The sequence below is a fragment of the Monodelphis domestica genome, chromosome 5 (assembly GCF_027887165.1).
Source record: "Monodelphis domestica isolate mMonDom1 chromosome 5, mMonDom1.pri, whole genome shotgun sequence".
In the NCBI taxonomy this organism is placed as follows: Eukaryota; Metazoa; Chordata; class Mammalia; order Didelphimorphia; family Didelphidae; genus Monodelphis; species Monodelphis domestica.
In genome coordinates, this window is record NC_077231.1 from 159,351,319 (window position 1) to 159,368,784 (window position 17,466).

Genomic DNA, 17,466 nt, shown 5'->3' on the forward strand with positions numbered 1-17,466 from the left:
AAAGGTAGGAAGTTAATGAGTAAAACAAAATATCATGTAAATCATGAGAAAGGGAGGATCAAGTCAGAAAAGAGGCTGTTGTGTGATATATTAGGGAGTAAATTACATTATATATTGTACTCATGTTTTATTCAGAGGTTCTTATGCTATACATTCTGAGTGGTAGCTTAAAATGGTAATGTAAGCTAAATGGCACTTGGAGTAGAAAAAAGACAGTTAAAATATTACAGTAACTAACAGCTGTTATTCATTCACATTTGTCAAAAATACTTTTAAGAAACAGAATTAAGGTAAATATACTTTCTCAAAGAAGTTGATTCAATTAATAGCAATATTTATATACATAATCTATAATGCATTAAAAAAATATGTATATTTCATACCAAAGTCCTGAGTCCCTATTTGATGTATACCTCGAGAAATAGCATTTGGAAATTTAAACATCTAATTTCTTTTATATAGAAGGTAAAAGGTGAGTAAAATGTGTTACTACTTTTCTTTCTAATAAATATTCATCTACAATGGCTCACTTTTAAGAAATGTTGAAGAATTATAAGTATATCAAAAATGTCCTGACTTAATTATAATACTTGATATAGATTTGCTTTAATATCAGTTTTTAATAACATTCATGATTTTTTGTTTAGGAGTGGAAGTGTCAGTGGATTAACTCTCAGGCTGATTCGCACTTCTGTCTCAGAAATGTTGGAAACCCTTTCAGATGATGATTTTGTGAATGTAGCTTCAGTGAGTATCAACAGATTACATTTTTCTTCATTTAAAAAACAATCAAACAAAAAAAGGTTTCTACTTATTTTATTTATGACAATTGCTGACTCAAAATGTTTTTAATAGTGTTTTATCTCAGAGACAGCCAAAATCTTTTTGACCCCTTGCCAGAGATCTCTCCCATTGTAAACGTCCTATTCTGTCACATCATGTATCCTGAACAGATTTCTGTGGGGTTTTATAGCTTATATTTTTTAGATAGATAAAGCTTAAGCTTTTAGTAGAAATAGTGAGTGCTCAGAACAAATAGCATAAATGTCAAGATAATCAAAACCAGCTTTAATCTTAGCTCAAAGTACAAGAGTAATCTTCTTCTTATCCCCAAGTACTACTCTTAATATTCCACCTACCTTTAAAGTACCTCGAGTAAGAGAGATCACCCTGTAGTTTCTTGGCCATTTTCATGTTCATTTTGCATGTTATTCATTTCCATGAAGACTGGCACTTAAAATGCACAATTTAGTTCATTAACATGGGATAATTCACATTCCAATATGCTGAATTTTCCAAAATCCAATTTAAATTCTTCTCTCAGTTTTGGCATCCACATGGAAGGAGTTGTTAAAACTCCATAAATTCTCGGGTCTCATTGATATCTAGGTTCTGTGATAAGCTCTTGCTCCTTGACAAGAGGGGCACAATAAAAAGAATACATAGAGGGAAATGCCTGACAACGTTTGTATTTTATTGATTTCTATTGAAGGAGAATGTTTATTGATGATGTAACTTTTATATGAAGTACAGACAACAACAAAAATATAGGGAGGGAATGGAGGGGATACTATGAAAAACTGTTAAATATTTTTGCTCATATGCTGATGTTCTCTAGACTATTCTAGTAACATCAAAAGATCATATAAAATACATTTTGATATAGCAAAGTTTTTATTTTAGTGTAATAAAGCTTAAATTAATCTTATATTGAAAAAAAACATGGTCAAAATGGGGCGAAAACTCAATGCTTTGTTTTTTAACTCTTCTTGTTAGAAAATATATTATTTAAGTTTCATAGTATTTTATACTATTATACTATATAGTATACTATACTAATAATTAATAGTATACAAACACGTTGCTGTGTCATGTTAATGTTTACAAAGTGCTTCATTCAGAAAAACCTTATGAGCTAAGTAGATAATCATTCTCTTCAGAGGACAAAACTAAAGCTCATAGAAGCTAGGTAACTTGCTCATACTACCACATTCTTTAGAAATTTGGGTGCTGGAATTCAAATCTAGAACATGCACATTTCAACCTCATGAATTTTGTGTGAAATTCGATTTTGAAATTGCTGTTAACTAGAGGGTGGTAACAAACTCAAATAGAAACAAGGACCTCTAATCTATGCAGCAGCATCACTGAAGGCCATATATTGATTAGAAAATCACATACTAACATTTTCCAAGTTTTATTTTATTAAATATTTTACAATAATAACAGTATGATTTAGTTTTAGCTACCCTAATGAATGTTGCAGACCACTAGCACTGTGCCTGAGTTCTGTGAACCAGAAGAAATATTTCTGTTTAGATGACAACATACTGGAAAAGACTGTCATTACTGAGTTAGATTATTAGATATCTCTGATATGGCCTATTCATGATGTTCTAAAAGTCACCGTTTAGTTTTAAGCTATAAAAACTAAATATTTAATAAAAATTTAATACATTTAATAATAGAATAAATAAAAAACTAAATATGGAAATTAAAATTATCTGCATTAATATCATAGCCTAGTTTCTCACTTTATGCAATAACTACTGGCATAACAGATGGTTCATTTTCTATACAAGTTGTCTCAAAAGTCTTACCACAGTTTTAAACTTAAAAGCTTAAATAGCTAAAAAACTGCAGAGGTTTGGGACAACCTATAAAGAAAATGAACCATGTCCTATGTCACTAGATGTTGTATCAAGTAAGAAACTAGGCTATGATATTAACAGAGATCATTTTAATTTCCAAAATCATGCTTCGTTTAGACTATAGAAAGATCTAAATAAAATTATCCAAAATATATTTTAAATAATATTAATGTTTATTTATTATTATTATTATCATTTTACTGTCAGTACAAATAACATTTCACATTTATACCACAGTAAGGTATGGGTTCTTAACCTGGAGTCTTATAATGTTATCATTATTGTTTTTGTAATCATCATTATTAAAATTATATTCATTTATCATTTATTTTAGCCCTCACCTTCCTTCTTAGAATTGATGCTAAGTATGGATTCCAAGCAAAAGAGTGGTAAGGGCTAGGCATTTGGGGCTAGGGAACTTGCTCAAGGTCTCACAGCTAGGAAATGTCTTAAGAACTATTTAAATGTGATTTGTTTGTCTTGTAATGTTATTTTTTATACTTTTAAAATATTCTGAATTCCTTAGACTTCAATACTGACAGAGGAATCCATCACAAACACAAGCACAAACACACACATTGAGAATTCCTGCTTTAAAGTTTGTTCACTTATTTCAGTTATTTTTAACTATTTTTAACTATTCACGACCCCAGGTAGAATTTTCTTAGCAAAGATACTGGAATGGCTTTTAATTTATTTCTCCTACTCATTTTATAGATGAAAAACTGAGGCAAAAGAATGGTTTAGAATTTCATTCTCACTCATTTTACAGATGATAAACTGAGGCAAAAGAGGTCAAGTGACTTATCCAGGGAAACACAATTAGGAATGTCTGAGATTTGAATTCTGGTCTTCCTAACTCCAGTTCTGGTGCTCTATCCTTTCCTCTAGCTATCTAGATGCCTGTTTAAGGATTGAAATGTATCTTTTTTCACAAAACCAGACTAGAAGGTAAAAAAGGGTACTGACTTTGAAGTCAGACTAACCTTATGTATAACCCCAGCAAGTCAATTTCTCAATGAAGAAGTTGTGCTAGGTGACTTCTAATGTATCTTCCAGTTCTGAATCTGTGATCTTTAGTACAATGGAGGTGGTCGGGCATTGTTAATTTATCAGTTCTTAAGGACTGACCAACCCCTTGAAAAGTTCTTTGAGGAACTTCTATAGGTGTGTAGGATAAAAAACTAACTACCCTGCACCATTTTAATGATGAACATTTCTGGCTAAAAAAGTCCTTGCATGACAGATGATCAGATTTATATTTGAAAACTTCTCTATTGTAAATAGGACCTGCCAGACTTGACAGTCTATGGAAAACTATTGGAAAACTCAATCTACATCAATCAACCCATCGATAAGTTAGCAACACCTACTAAGTGCCAGGTCCAACTAGTTACTAGATATGCAAAGGCAAAAATGACAAATTCCATACAGTAAAAAGAGAGGGGGCAGTGTCATTAAGTGGGGGGAAATAATATATTGGATTTTGAATCATATGAGTAAGGTCTGAATTTGTTCAGTAATTTGTTTTTTCTTCAATTGTGCCTGACTTTTTGTGACCCTATTTGAATTTTCTTGTCAAAGAGACAGGATGTTTTGCCATTTCCTTCTCAAGCTTATTTTAGAGATGAGGTAACACAGGCAAACAATGGTAAGGTACTTGCCATGGGTCTCACAGCTAGTAAGTGTCTGAGCGCAGATTTGAACTCAGGAAGATGCATATGTCTTCCTGACGCTAGGCTTGATACTTTCTCCACCTTCCTGCTCCAGGGTGTTAATATTCTCTATTACTCACTATCTCTGTGACCTTGGGAAAGTTACTTCTATCTCCCTTTCATCATCTTTCAAATGAGGGGAGTAGACAAGGTCTCAGGTCTTCTTTATGATCTTTATTTTTCACATTTGACAGATGAGGAATTAGAGGTTTTGAGAGACTAATGGACATTCCCACACAATAGCTTAGTTATTCATTCTTGTTCCACATTTCCCCCAGGGTAACTCAAGCAACTTTAGAGAGAAAAAAAAGGGATTGATAATACTGTAAATTTTGTTGTTTTTCTCCAAAACATAGTTTTAAGGAGAAACAGTTTTACTGAAAATATAAATCAGTAACAACTTTTTGACATTCCCTAAAGTTTTCTTGAATCAAATGAAAGTAATTGTTCATTGGCAAAATGTATTCAACTTCATTGTTCTCTGACAGTTTTCAAAGCCTTAAAACTTGGGCTTTCCTTAGCTATGTGGTTTAGTTTGACTGTGTCTATTAGCTGAAAATGAGCCTTTAATTTGTTACTTGGAAGCAGAAGTGGGAATTCATCTAATTTGGATAATTCAGCTAGCTTTTTAAAATTAAAATGATACATTCTTTCATTCATTATTTATGAAGTTTCCTTATAGGAAGGTTTCCCTAGGATCACTGAAATTCTTTTGAAGATATTCTTTTTTTAATAAGGTTTTTATTTTCAGTTACATGTCAATGCAATTTTCAATAATCAGACATTTCAGATATTTTGTGATCCATGTTCTTTCTCTGCCCCACGCCTCCCCTTCCCCAAGGCAACATGTAACATGATATAGGTTGTACATGTGTGTTATTATACAATACATAGTTCCATATTCATCATGTTGCAAAAGAAGACACATATAACTTGCACTAGAACAAAATTCATCAGGGAAATAAAGAAGAATCCTATGTTTCAGTCTGCATTGACACTCAGTTCCTTCATCCATAATGGAGAGCCTTTTTCCATGAGTTCCTTAGAGTTGTCCTGGATCCTTGCATTGCAGATAGTAGAGGTTATTTCCAGCTGATCATTGTACTTCATTGAAGTTATTTCCTTTGAAGAGATTCTTCTTGCTTTGACATAATTAAAGCATTTATAATTTTGTTTCTTCTTTTATATGAAAAAAATGAGATTGAGGAAGATTACATTAAACTGTAAATACAGTGTTGTATTATTGGTAGTCATATAAGTATTATTAGGAATAAACATATTTTAAAAGTCCTATTTGTGTGAACTTTTCACCCTTTATCAATCTTGCTCTCTGATGCATATTCTCACAGTAGCTGGCTGCGAGGATACCACCAGGAATATTGTAGAAGGGATTATTTTTGTTCAAGTTTGAGTTAAACTAGATGATCTCTGCTATCCCTGGCAACTCTGAGATTCTGTGATTTGAAGTCAGTAATCAAGATTCAGTCATTGTTACTATCCTGACACTGAAATAAGATAAAATGTCATTCTTTTTGTTATTCATGTTCAACATGGAGCTCACTGTAGCACTAAAATAACCACCACTGCATTGACTGAGAGTTTAACCAACATCAAGGCAACCTATCTGGCAGCCATCTCTTTTCTACTGACATTTTCTTTGTCTCAGTACCACATATCACTGCTTTGGAAGTCATGCGGATTAATATCTGTAAAGAAACAAACAACAACGATTCTTTTTTAGAATGTTTGTCATTGGCTACGTATATGAATTTTGAACATAAATCCTTGGGCTTCCTGAAATAACATTCTTAGCTTTAGATGGGAAGGACAGTAGGCTAAAGCTTTTATGGGCATTGAAGAAACATTTCAAATCCTTCTAAATGAAAGGTAAAGTGTGTCCCCAGCAAAGAATTCTAGAAGCTTTTACATTTTTGTGTTCTAATTTCTATTGTTCCATGATCATAGTAGTCTCTGCTAGAATAGGATTTTATAAAATTGGAGATTTAAAACTCAAGGTTGTAAACTATAATTTTAGCCATTCCCCTCAGAATTTGACTGTGCCAGGAAACCAGCAATATGGCTTAAAGTTTTTCTTGCTGTTGCAGTGCCTAGTAATGAGGTGTTGAATTAACCTGAGGGTTTTTCTACAGCTTAGTTCTTCGAGCAAGCTGTCCCACAAAGCCCTCATGTATGGCTCTTTATACTCACACCTGAGATGTAGGGATTTATACTCCTGTCAATCATCCCTGAGAAGTGACAGTCCAATTTAATCAGTCATATAAAAGCTCACCCAGAGATCCTTATGAGGCACAGGCAGAAAAGTCAATTGGTTTCTTCCTTCTGGTTTTGTATTTTTCAATTTCTTACATATTCTAAGGAGAATGATTGCTATGCTCTATGTAAACCTGGTAAGTGCTGTCTGGGTTACTGCTCTATCATTCCCCTTCTGGATATGCTTTTCTGATGTCTCCAGGGCTGTGCTTTGTTGCAGAAAGAGAGCCTGCTGTTCAAGAAAGCTTAAATGTAAGAGTAATATAGCTGTTTTTCTACTAATCCGGTTATATGCTTTGATAGCAGTAAATGGTAGATGATAGGGGCAGCAATTCAATCCCAGCATGCTCTGATTTACAGACTAGGCTTCAAATGTTGACACAGGGAGTGTAATTTGTTTATGATTGTGGGTAGGCTGGGGGGTTAGGAGAGCTATATTGCAAATCTGTGGAAGATGAAAGGCAAATACTAACTTGTTAAAACCACTATGTTAAAGGTCAGCACCTGGCGGGCTTTTTAGTCATTCATTCTCATTTTATACAATATCTGAACAAAACCAATAAAATCCTGAATTTCTTACTTAGCGAATAAATGGGAAATATCATTGCCTCTCTAGGTAGTTGAGGAGCAATTCTCTGCTATGGAATTTGGATGTCACGGCAATATACAATTCCTGAAGTTTACCCAGAAATAGTGGCAGATGAAAAATGTCATATCCATAATGTCTTAGAAAATATTGTAGATATATTAGAATGAAACTACCTTTATAGTGGTATCCCTAAGTATTTCCCTAGATGCCATGTCACTAAACAACAGCTACTGTATTAACAAGTCTGAGATGCTTCCTTCTTAATTATACCTTGAAAAAAATTTTAAAATGCAGATTTCTCCAAAAACTAGTAAGCCAAAGCCCAATTGACCATAGTACAAAATAGTGGAATAAATTAGGCAAGGTAAATGATAAAATGTGTCAGGGCCATATGCATTCCTAAAGAAAGAGAGCCTCATCCTCTAGCTCTGAATCTTTCCTTTGATACTCCCACAGATAACCAGGATAAGAAAAAAAAAGAAATATCTTTGTTTCAAACCCTTTGTAGCCCATATCATTGCTACTTTTTAATGATTATTTTATATTTAAACTAAAAAAGGGTCGAGGATCTCCTATTTCCAAATAATTCAGCATGAAAAACATAATTTTGTTGACTAACGAAGTATCCATCTATCTTTAAATGAATTATGTTGCGCTGTAAAAAACATTTTGTTAGTTTAAATCTAAAATAAACATCAAAAAGTAGCAATTATATAGCTCATATTATCCATAGATGTTTTCTATTTTACTAAGCCCAACCTTTCAATCCAGAGACTTTCTATTTGAAAGCAGAAAATATAATTTTCAGAGAATCATCTATTCCAATTCAGTTGTTTTCACTACTTCATCATTCTGGGCACTTAAGTAACTTGGTGAGGGTCACAAAGCTAGGAAGTGTCTGAGGTTAGATTTGAACCTAAATCCTCCTGAATCTAGGCCTAGTGCTTTATCCACTGTGCCTCTTGGAACTTTGAAAGAAAGAGAAGGGTAATAATTGAAGTTACCCAGAGATATCTTCACCTTCATCTTAAATATTGACCCTGTGTGGAGTTAAAATTTACTCTATTCATTTTAAAAGAAAAGAGATAATAAGAAATAAGCTATGATAAAATTAAATTAAATAGACTCTGCTAGAGTAAAGAAATGGGAAGAAATGGTTAGAAAGTAACAAAGATTTTCCAAATATTTAACCAGGAAGATATAATAAGAAGCTATTAAGAAGCATGGTAAATATTTTTACTTTAAGTACATGGTACACTGAAGATACATTCACAGTTCTTAGGAGTTAGGCATATAGAAAATTCTGGAAATCTCTAACATATTTATGGTAGATTATGAGAATAAGGAAATAATTCATAATGTTGGGGTTTCCGATCACTTATCTGACAAAATTTCAGTGATATATATGAAATAAAATTTACTTTTTGGCATTATGATCTTAAATTGACTTTATATCTCATCAGTACTCTACACATTGACATGTAGATGCCTAAGGCCAAAAATTTTATTACTATACCTTTTAAAGAGTTTTTCACATATATGTGTGTATGTATATATATGTTTGTATATACTCACACATATTTCTATCTTTCTATTTGTCTGTCTGTCTCTCTGCCTATCTATCACCTGATAGCCTTCTTCCTATGTCATATGCACCATCTTTGTCATATAACGCTTAGTGGATATATATATATATATATGTATATAGGTAATTTTCTCTGTCTCCCTCCATTTCCATTTTAAACCCTCCTCATCAGATTTGCACATCTCTCTAAGCAAATAAGTTTTTATTGGCCTTTATTAGATCTACTCCATCTGGTCAAAAGTCCATCATTACTATTTTAAGACTTGGTCCAAAATTCCAAATCACATTTTGAGATGACTATTAAATATTATCAAATTAAATGCTAATTTCATTTAATAAATTATATTTCATTTCCCATATTCACCATTCTTTTTCTGAAAATTATATCATAAATATCTTTGGTTTTGTGCTGAGGACTTTAAAATCCTCTAAAGGATACCTTGATTTTCCTTCTCCATTCCATAAACCTTCCCAACAAAGTTTACTTCCTCTCTGTTCATTAAAGAAATTATATCACTGCTACATGTTAGATTTGATCAGTCTCCCCATAGCCTTAATACAATTGCCTCCTGGACTGTGTTCCACTAGTCATTCCTTCTTGCAGGTGTCTTGAACCTCTCACTTTCTACTGCCCCTTTCCATTTTTCTGTAGCCACACATCAGGTTTGGGAAGGAAGTTGCTATGGGAAGATTAAAGAAGGCTAACAAGGTTTGAGAAAGCCATTGTAGGACAATTAGGGAGCTGAAAAATGATTACCTCACTCAGGACAAAATTATTCACTCAGTCAAGCAAGCAATGAACAATTATTAACTGCCTACTATGTGCCAAGCACTATGTTAAATGTACAGATTAGGCTAACGATAAAAATTGAGATGAGGGAACAAGTATTTTATTGGACTCAATCAACATAGATTTCTTATTTTCCTCCAGTTCTGTTCAGCAACATATAAAAGGGAATGCAGAAGGCAGATGATAGGAGGAATCCAAGGTTGAGTTTTGTAACATATCATCTGTGATAAGAAAAAGGGTCATGGGATTTGAGTGTGAAGGATAGTATAGTGCTGAACTAATGGACCAAGAAGTTGGGATAAGGAAAAGGAAGGGAAGAGAATGTAGTCAGTAAAAATTGATGGCCAGAGAAAGAAATGAATAGTGAAAGTCATGGTGAGGACAAAAAATGAAAACAACAACAACAACAAAAACAAGTTTAGAGGTGATATGGCAAAGGGAAAGATGGAACAACGCAAAATTATAATTAGAAAAAATGTATGTCCATCTCTTCTTCTCATTTTACTATTGGTCTGACTTTGAAACTTTACTTGTTCCTTTGACAATCTCATTTACTTTATGATTTCAATCCACACCTTTATTTAAATGTCTCCTAAATGTCTTCCCAACTTTGAAGTCTTTTTGGTGCTTCTGACTAACCTACTTTGGGGTATTTGGGTTTTGGGGTATTTCTACTTGAATTTTGTACCACAGCCTCAGATCTCTTAAACTGAGACTCAAACTGAGCTTTTTCCCTTGAACACACTATTCTTAAATTTATTCATCCATTTCCCCCCTATCCATCACTTCTGAAATCTTGGGGGGGGGGTTATGTTTTACTTTAACTTGCCTTCATTAATCATATCAGTTAGCCTTCTAGCTCCTCATCTAGCCCTTCTGCTCTTCCCTAAGACCACATAGTCTAGGCTTTTATTACTAAAGCCCTCCAAGACTACTTCATTAGCCTCATAACAGGTCTTTCCTGCCTCCATTTTTTCCCCCTACAATCCATATTTTCTTTGTGGCTCTGCTAGAATTACTTTTCTTAAACACTGTTCTCATCATGCTGCTACTCTGCTGAAAAATATTGGTGCAGAATGCTTCAGTCCAGTTGATATGTTCTTTGATTTCCCATCTCAGTGGCTTTGTTCACACACTTCTCTAGAAACTTTCTTACTCTTTATCTATTAAATCTCTCCTCATCCTTTATTTGTGTTTAAGTACCTAATTAGTTTATTATGCCTTTGTTGCATAAAATGGCATATTAAAAATGATATTCCATCATGACTTTCTGTCTGTCTGAATAAATCTACTCAACATACTTTGTAAGATCATTCATTCTTGCTACTTATTCATGAGTCAGCCCCAAGGCTCTCTACTGAGATTTCTCTATTTCCCTCTTTATACTTTCTTGATAATCTCAGTAACTCTTATACATTCACCTATCAGCTCAGTGCAGATGCCTCCAGTCTCACATATCTAGCCCGTAACATTCTCTTAAGTATCAATCCTTTATCTCTACATAGGACATAGCTATATGATTTTTCCATAGATATGTCATTTAACATGCCCAAAATTGATTATATTATCTTTTCCCCAATCCTCCTCCTAACTTTTCTATTTCTGTTCATGGTACCACCATTATTCCAATCATTCAATTTCATAAAGGAATTATCCTTGACCCTTCATTCTTGTTTACCACCCATATGCATTCAACTACCAAGTATTTTTTTCCTCAAAATTTTTAATTTTATTCATTAATTTAGAATATTTTTCCATGGTTACAAGATTCATGTTTTTTCTCTCCCCTCCCCCCACCGTCTTGTAGCCAAAGAGCAATTCCACTGGGTTTTACATGTGTCATTGATCAAGACCTATTTCCATGTTATTAATATTTGTGTTAGGGTAATCGTTAAGAGTCTACATCCCCAATCATATCCCTATTGAACCATGTAATCATACAGTTGTTTTTATTCTGTGTTTCTACTCTCACAGTTCTTCCTCTGAATGTGGATAGTATTCTTTCTCATAAATTCTCCAGAATTGTCCTTGATTGTTGCATTGCTGCTAATGGAGGAGTCCATTACATTCGATTGTACCACAGTGTATCAGTCTCTGTGTAAAAGGTTCTCCTGGTTCTGCCCCTCTCACTCTGCATCAATTCCTGGAGGTCCTTCCATGGAATTCCTCCACTTCATTATTCCTTTTAGCACAATAGTATTCCATCACCAACAGATATGACAATTTGTTCAGCCATTCCCCAATTGAAGGGCATCCCCTCATTTTCCAATTTTTTGCCACCACAAAGAGTGCAGCTATGAATACTATAAGTCTTTTTTTTCCTTATGATCTTTTTTAGGGTATAAACCTGGCATCAACTTTCAAGTTTTATTGATTTCACCCCTGTAATATTTCCCTTCTTACTCCATCCCTGATCCAACTGCACTTGTTCAGACTCTTAACACCTCTCCCTTAGACTATTAAAATAGCTTCCCAATTGTCTCCACAGAGATTTGGCCCCATTCATCTTCCAAAAGAAGTATAATTGAAGCATACCCCTAACTGCATTAATCTCCACTACAAGCTTTAGTGACTGGCTATCCAATGCCAATGAAGGATAAAGTGGAAATTCCTTTATTTGGATTTCAAAACTTCCATAAATACTGGCTAAAAAACTCTCCTTCCAGCTATATTCATATTATCTCCCCTTACAAATTTTATGTACCTTGTAAATGGCCTACTTGCTGGTGTCTAATATAACTTTCATGGTCCACCTCTGCATCTTCACCCAGGCTGCCCCTCTACCTGGAATGCTTTCCTCTTCTCTTTTCCCTCTTTTCATCACTAATTACACTCAAGGCTTGGTTAATGTCTCATGCTACATGAAACCTTTTCCCAATTTTCTTGGTGGTTAGTGTTCTTCTTACCCCACAAACATTGCTTTCTATATGTAATATACATATATATGCACATATATATACCTATATGTGTATGTATGTATATGTATATGTGCATATAATCCAAGTCTGTGCTTTATTGCCAAAAGAAACAAAACTCTTGAGGTAAAATACTTCATTTTTGTCTTCATATCCCTTAGTTCCTAGCACAGTGGCTGGCAAATAATACAGTTATTGAATACAGTTGAGTTTAAGCTGGTCAGTATTGAATCTCATCTTCTTTAATTATTTTTGCCAATTTGATTGGTGTGAATGTCTTTGACTATTAGTGTAGATAAGTATAACTTAAAGTAATTAGTATTTTCTCTTTTTGAGGGATGTGTCCTTCCTTTGGTCACTTATCTTTTATGGCCTGGGAGTTACCTTTTTTACATTTTTAGTACTTGCTTGCAGATATGATATTAAATTTTAATCCATTGTATTCATCATAAATTATTACTTATCATCCTTTTAACTATATTTTGTTGTAATTATTTTTTTATTTTAGTGTGAACACTTCTATTTGATCCTTATTAATACCTTCTATTTAATTTTAAAAAGTCATCTCCTATCCATAAATAACATAAATTTCCATCTTTTTCGTAGGTTTTTTTGTGTGCTTGTCTGTCACTTAGTAGCAAAATTCTAAAGCATCTGGTATGAAATCCTCTTCATCCTTCAGTCTTCAAACATTGACTCTTTCATGAAACTTTCCCTGAGACTTCCTGTCAACAAGTTTGGTCCTCCTACATCCTCACATGAAACTTTTTTTTCCTAATGAATATAGTATTTTTAAATCCTTGAAAATAAGGGTCATGTCATAGGCTTACAGTGTTTGTGTGTGTCTATCTGTCTTGCTGAAGTATTTATATCTATTTTCTATATCTCTGATGACAGGTTATAAAATTATAGAGCAGATCGAATGGATATCAGAGATTATCTAGTTGATTCTACTGACTTTACAGATGAAGAAACTGAAGCCCATAGAAGTTATTTACCCAAGCTCATAAATGTATTGATTGGCAGAACTTTGGTTGTAATGTGTTATTTTTTCCTTTTCAAGTTCAATGTTCTATCTATTAAAATATGGAGGGGTCAGCTGGGTAGCACAGTGGATTGAGAGTCAGGCCTAGAGACGGGAGATCCTAGGTTCAAATCTGACCTCAGATACTTGCCAGCTGTGTGACCCTGGGCAAGTCACTTGACCCCCATTGCCTAGCCCTTACCACTCTTCTGCCTTGGAGCCAATACATAGTATTGACTCCAAGATGGAAGATAAGGGTTTATATAAAAAAAAAATATGGAGATATTTACTATCATTGAATATTAGCCCTTCTCAAAGTTATGTGATCCAGATTTATTAGTTTGTTTCACTTATTATTTTACATCTTTTCTTAATTCCTTATTTATTAGCAATGGGACTTTAAACTCTAAATGATCATAGTACCACAAGAAATCTAATTTATTATCAAATAGGCAGAACTAGTTCTTTGAGTACTTATAAGTTTGAGATTAAAATAAGAGCAATAAATCTTAGTCAGTTGAACAGTTTTATACAGATATGGTTTGCATTGTACTAGCTGAATTTTAATCCACATTTTTATGTAATGTTTTGTCTTGTTAATACTTTCTGCCTGAAATATTTAATAGATGAAATCAATTTCAATAGTATTTATACTTTAAGTCTGAATTATACATTCAGGTACTTCCAAGCTACAAATTATAAGAAAAAAATCATGTGCTTTTACTTATGAAACAAAGAGTCAGGAAGACCTCAGTTTAGTATTCCCAAATATATTTCAAAAAAATGATCTTAGAATAGCTCAACTGAATTATTGGAGCAAGTTTCTGTATTTTGAAACTTCTTACAGTGACCAAAAATATAGTCTAAACTAAACTTCAAAAGAGCATCACGTTAATATTTTCAAAGAGTAATCTGTGTAATTTTCTTACTGTAAACATGGTCAGTATGGGAGTAGGTGTTTTATAATATACATATATTACCTAAAACAATGTAAATATCTCTTCTTAATCTCCTGTAGTTTATAGCAGAAGTGGTCTATGTTATTTTGAATTTAAGTAAGACAAAAAGTGAGGCATACAAAAAAAGGTAATCTGAGTTTAATGAAAAAATGTGTGACATTCATAAAAATTTACATTGCTTGACATTTTCATTGGAAAAGGGTGGGAATGTTGGAAAATTATATACACCAACCTTAGAACACAGTATTCACAGACCTAGGAATTTTTGTTCTTTCCTGCATTGCCATCTTGTGGTCAAAACATTCTATGCTTGAGTTTCCTTACATTTTTGACTGTATCATGGATATAAATGAGTGTGTGTGATATATTTCTGGAATTGATATGAGTTCTTTGATATTTTGCCACAGTAGATAAAAATCTCATTTTTTTCAGTCTCATATATCAGTTCTCTTTCGGTACAATGTACTCATGGATCCAGAGAAGAAATACCTAATCAAGTACCTTCCAAGCAGTTAAATTTAGCTCTGAAACACTTTTTCACATCAAAAAATAAGAACCTATCTAAATGACCATAAATCATCTAAATTAAATATATGTAATTTATATTGTAAGGGGGAAATAAGATCACAAAGTTATTTAGGACATATTAAGAATATAAGCATTCTAGTGATTACAAAGAACACTTGAGCTATATTTATTTTTCTTTTTTAGTTAATAAATAATAGTTAATTGAAATAAAACAACGTTTTTGTGGCATTGATCTATTTTAAAATTTGGTGAAATCACAGACCTTTCCAAAAATTATGTTTTAAATTTAATAACATAAGAACAGGATTACATAGGAAGCAAATTATATTGGAATTCATTTTAAAATATTTCTCAAAAATTCACAAAAGCTAAGTTATGAACCCCTGATGCAGAGTAATTAACTATGGTATCAATCTCCTTAATAGTGACTTCAAGACCCATTGCAAGGGAACTCCTCTTGTTCCCTTTCCCAGATAGAATAACAACTTATTGTTTTTATTCCTATGATCTACAGTATAAGCGATACATATAATTAAATTTATTTGGCATTAGCGTTGGAAATTGCATATAGAATTAATGGTCAAACTTTAAACTCAGTTATTCAAAGAAAGAAGGTACTTCCATGTTCATCTGACTTGACTTCTATTGGACTAAATTTAAGTTCATTTGAATACTGTGAATATATGGATGTATGTATATGTGTTTACATATCTGTGCATGTCAAATCAACAGATTATCAAGCATTTTTTCATAAGTGCTGGCTCTGTGCCAGGCACTCTACTATACACAAGGAGTTCAAAGAAAGTTAAAATAAATAAATAAAACAACAATTGCCCTTGCCCTCAAAGAACTTGTAGTCGCATAGTCTCACAGCAGTTCACCCAGCCACACACATTCTCTCTCTGAGAAGTGTCCCTTGACTCTATGCTGGATTACACCAAACATCACCTTCCTCATTAGTTTTTGTTTGGAGCTCTTGCTTGTGAAAAATAATGTCCATAGCAGAGCAGGGCTTCCCTTGGTTTTATTAATGCTCTTTAAACATTAAGAATGGCTTCAAAGCACAAGAATAGGGATGCTGGTAGTTCATATAAACCTAAGAAAAGTTGTAAAGTGTTTCAGTATGTTCAGATAAGAAATACTCATTAAATAATGGTGTTCACTATTATGTTCAATTTTCAACTCAATTTTCAGAGTCTTGGAACCTATTGGTTGCATAAAACAGGGTGCCAGCCCTGGGAGTGGCCTCAGATACATACTAGCCAGTATGACCCTGGGCAAGTCACTTGACCATGTTTGCTTCAGTTTCCTCATCTGTAAAATAAGCTGGAGAAGGAAATGGCCAACCACTCCAGTATTTTTGCCCAGAAAACCCCAAATGGTGTCATGATGAGTCAGACACAACTGAAAAATACAAACAAGATTTGTTGCAAAATATTTTTTAGTTAAGGAGTGAAAAAGTTGTAAGATATTTATATTATATGCAGTGCTATAACTACACTTCTCCCAAATCAGTCAAGGGACCAGGAAGTGTGCCCTCAGATGTGTTGGAAAACAGACACCTGGTCTATTAGCATTAGTGTGAGAGACAGGGAAGTTTTATGCGTACACACATAATCATAGGTAGGTCTTTGATTATCATATTATATAAAATAAATGCTTTTTCAAGTGTATCTTCATTCCTTGCCCAGGGAAATAGGATAGAGTGGAGAAAGCTAGCCTTGTGGCCAGAAGGACATGATTCCTCATCCATCCTCTAAGATACCCTATTGGCATGACTCCAGGCGTATCACTTAACATTTCAAGACCCTGGACAACTAGAGAAAGTTCTGGATTGTATGCATTGAAGGAGTTTCATCCTTTAGAAGTTCCCTGTATCAGTGAAACCATAGTTCCAATACCTATATCCTATATTTATATAATATTAGATAATAATGCTTTATTATTGCTAATGTAACCTCGGGTTTTTTTTTATTTTTGTTTTAAAAATCCCACTCTGATGAGGAGCTTGATGAAATTGAAAAATCCTAGAACATCAAATGAGATTTTAACCTGGGGTGAATATATTTAAAAGATTTTTATTAATTCAGAAACTTAAATCAGATTAAATCATTACTTTATTTAAATGTCATTATAAATACAAACAAATTCTCTATATATACTTATACTTTCACTACTATATTTATAAAAGCAAAGTTTGGCTTAGATAATTCTAAACAGAAATAGAGAATCATTGAGGATAAACTTGATTTATAGTTTATGAAAGCCAAATTTAAACACAAATGATATAAACCTTTGCTGCAATAACATCCATGTATTTCTACTACTCAGTTTTTAAATCTGTTTTGATCTTCCTATTATGAAAACCAGAGGCAATCTGGGAATGAATATACTCAATTTTCAGGTTTTACAGCTATTCCTTGCTAGTGTCTCCTTTTT

General features: G+C 33.2%; 1 protein-coding gene across 12 annotated transcripts in view; it reads left to right on the forward strand.

Moving 5' to 3' along the window:
- CACNA2D1 (calcium voltage-gated channel auxiliary subunit alpha2delta 1) overlaps positions 1-17,466 on the forward strand; it is a 648,555-nt gene that overhangs the window by 514,486 nt on the left and 116,603 nt on the right. For all 12 annotated transcript variants that reach the window (XR_008912227.1, XM_056799476.1, XM_056799477.1 and 9 more), the window contains exon 10: positions 648-747. Coding sequence is in view for 11 of the 12 variants with exons in the window: in XM_056799476.1 (XP_056655454.1) it covers positions 648-747 (100 nt within the window). In the remaining variant the exon portion in view is untranslated. The remainder of the gene's footprint in view (positions 1-647; positions 748-17,466) is intronic.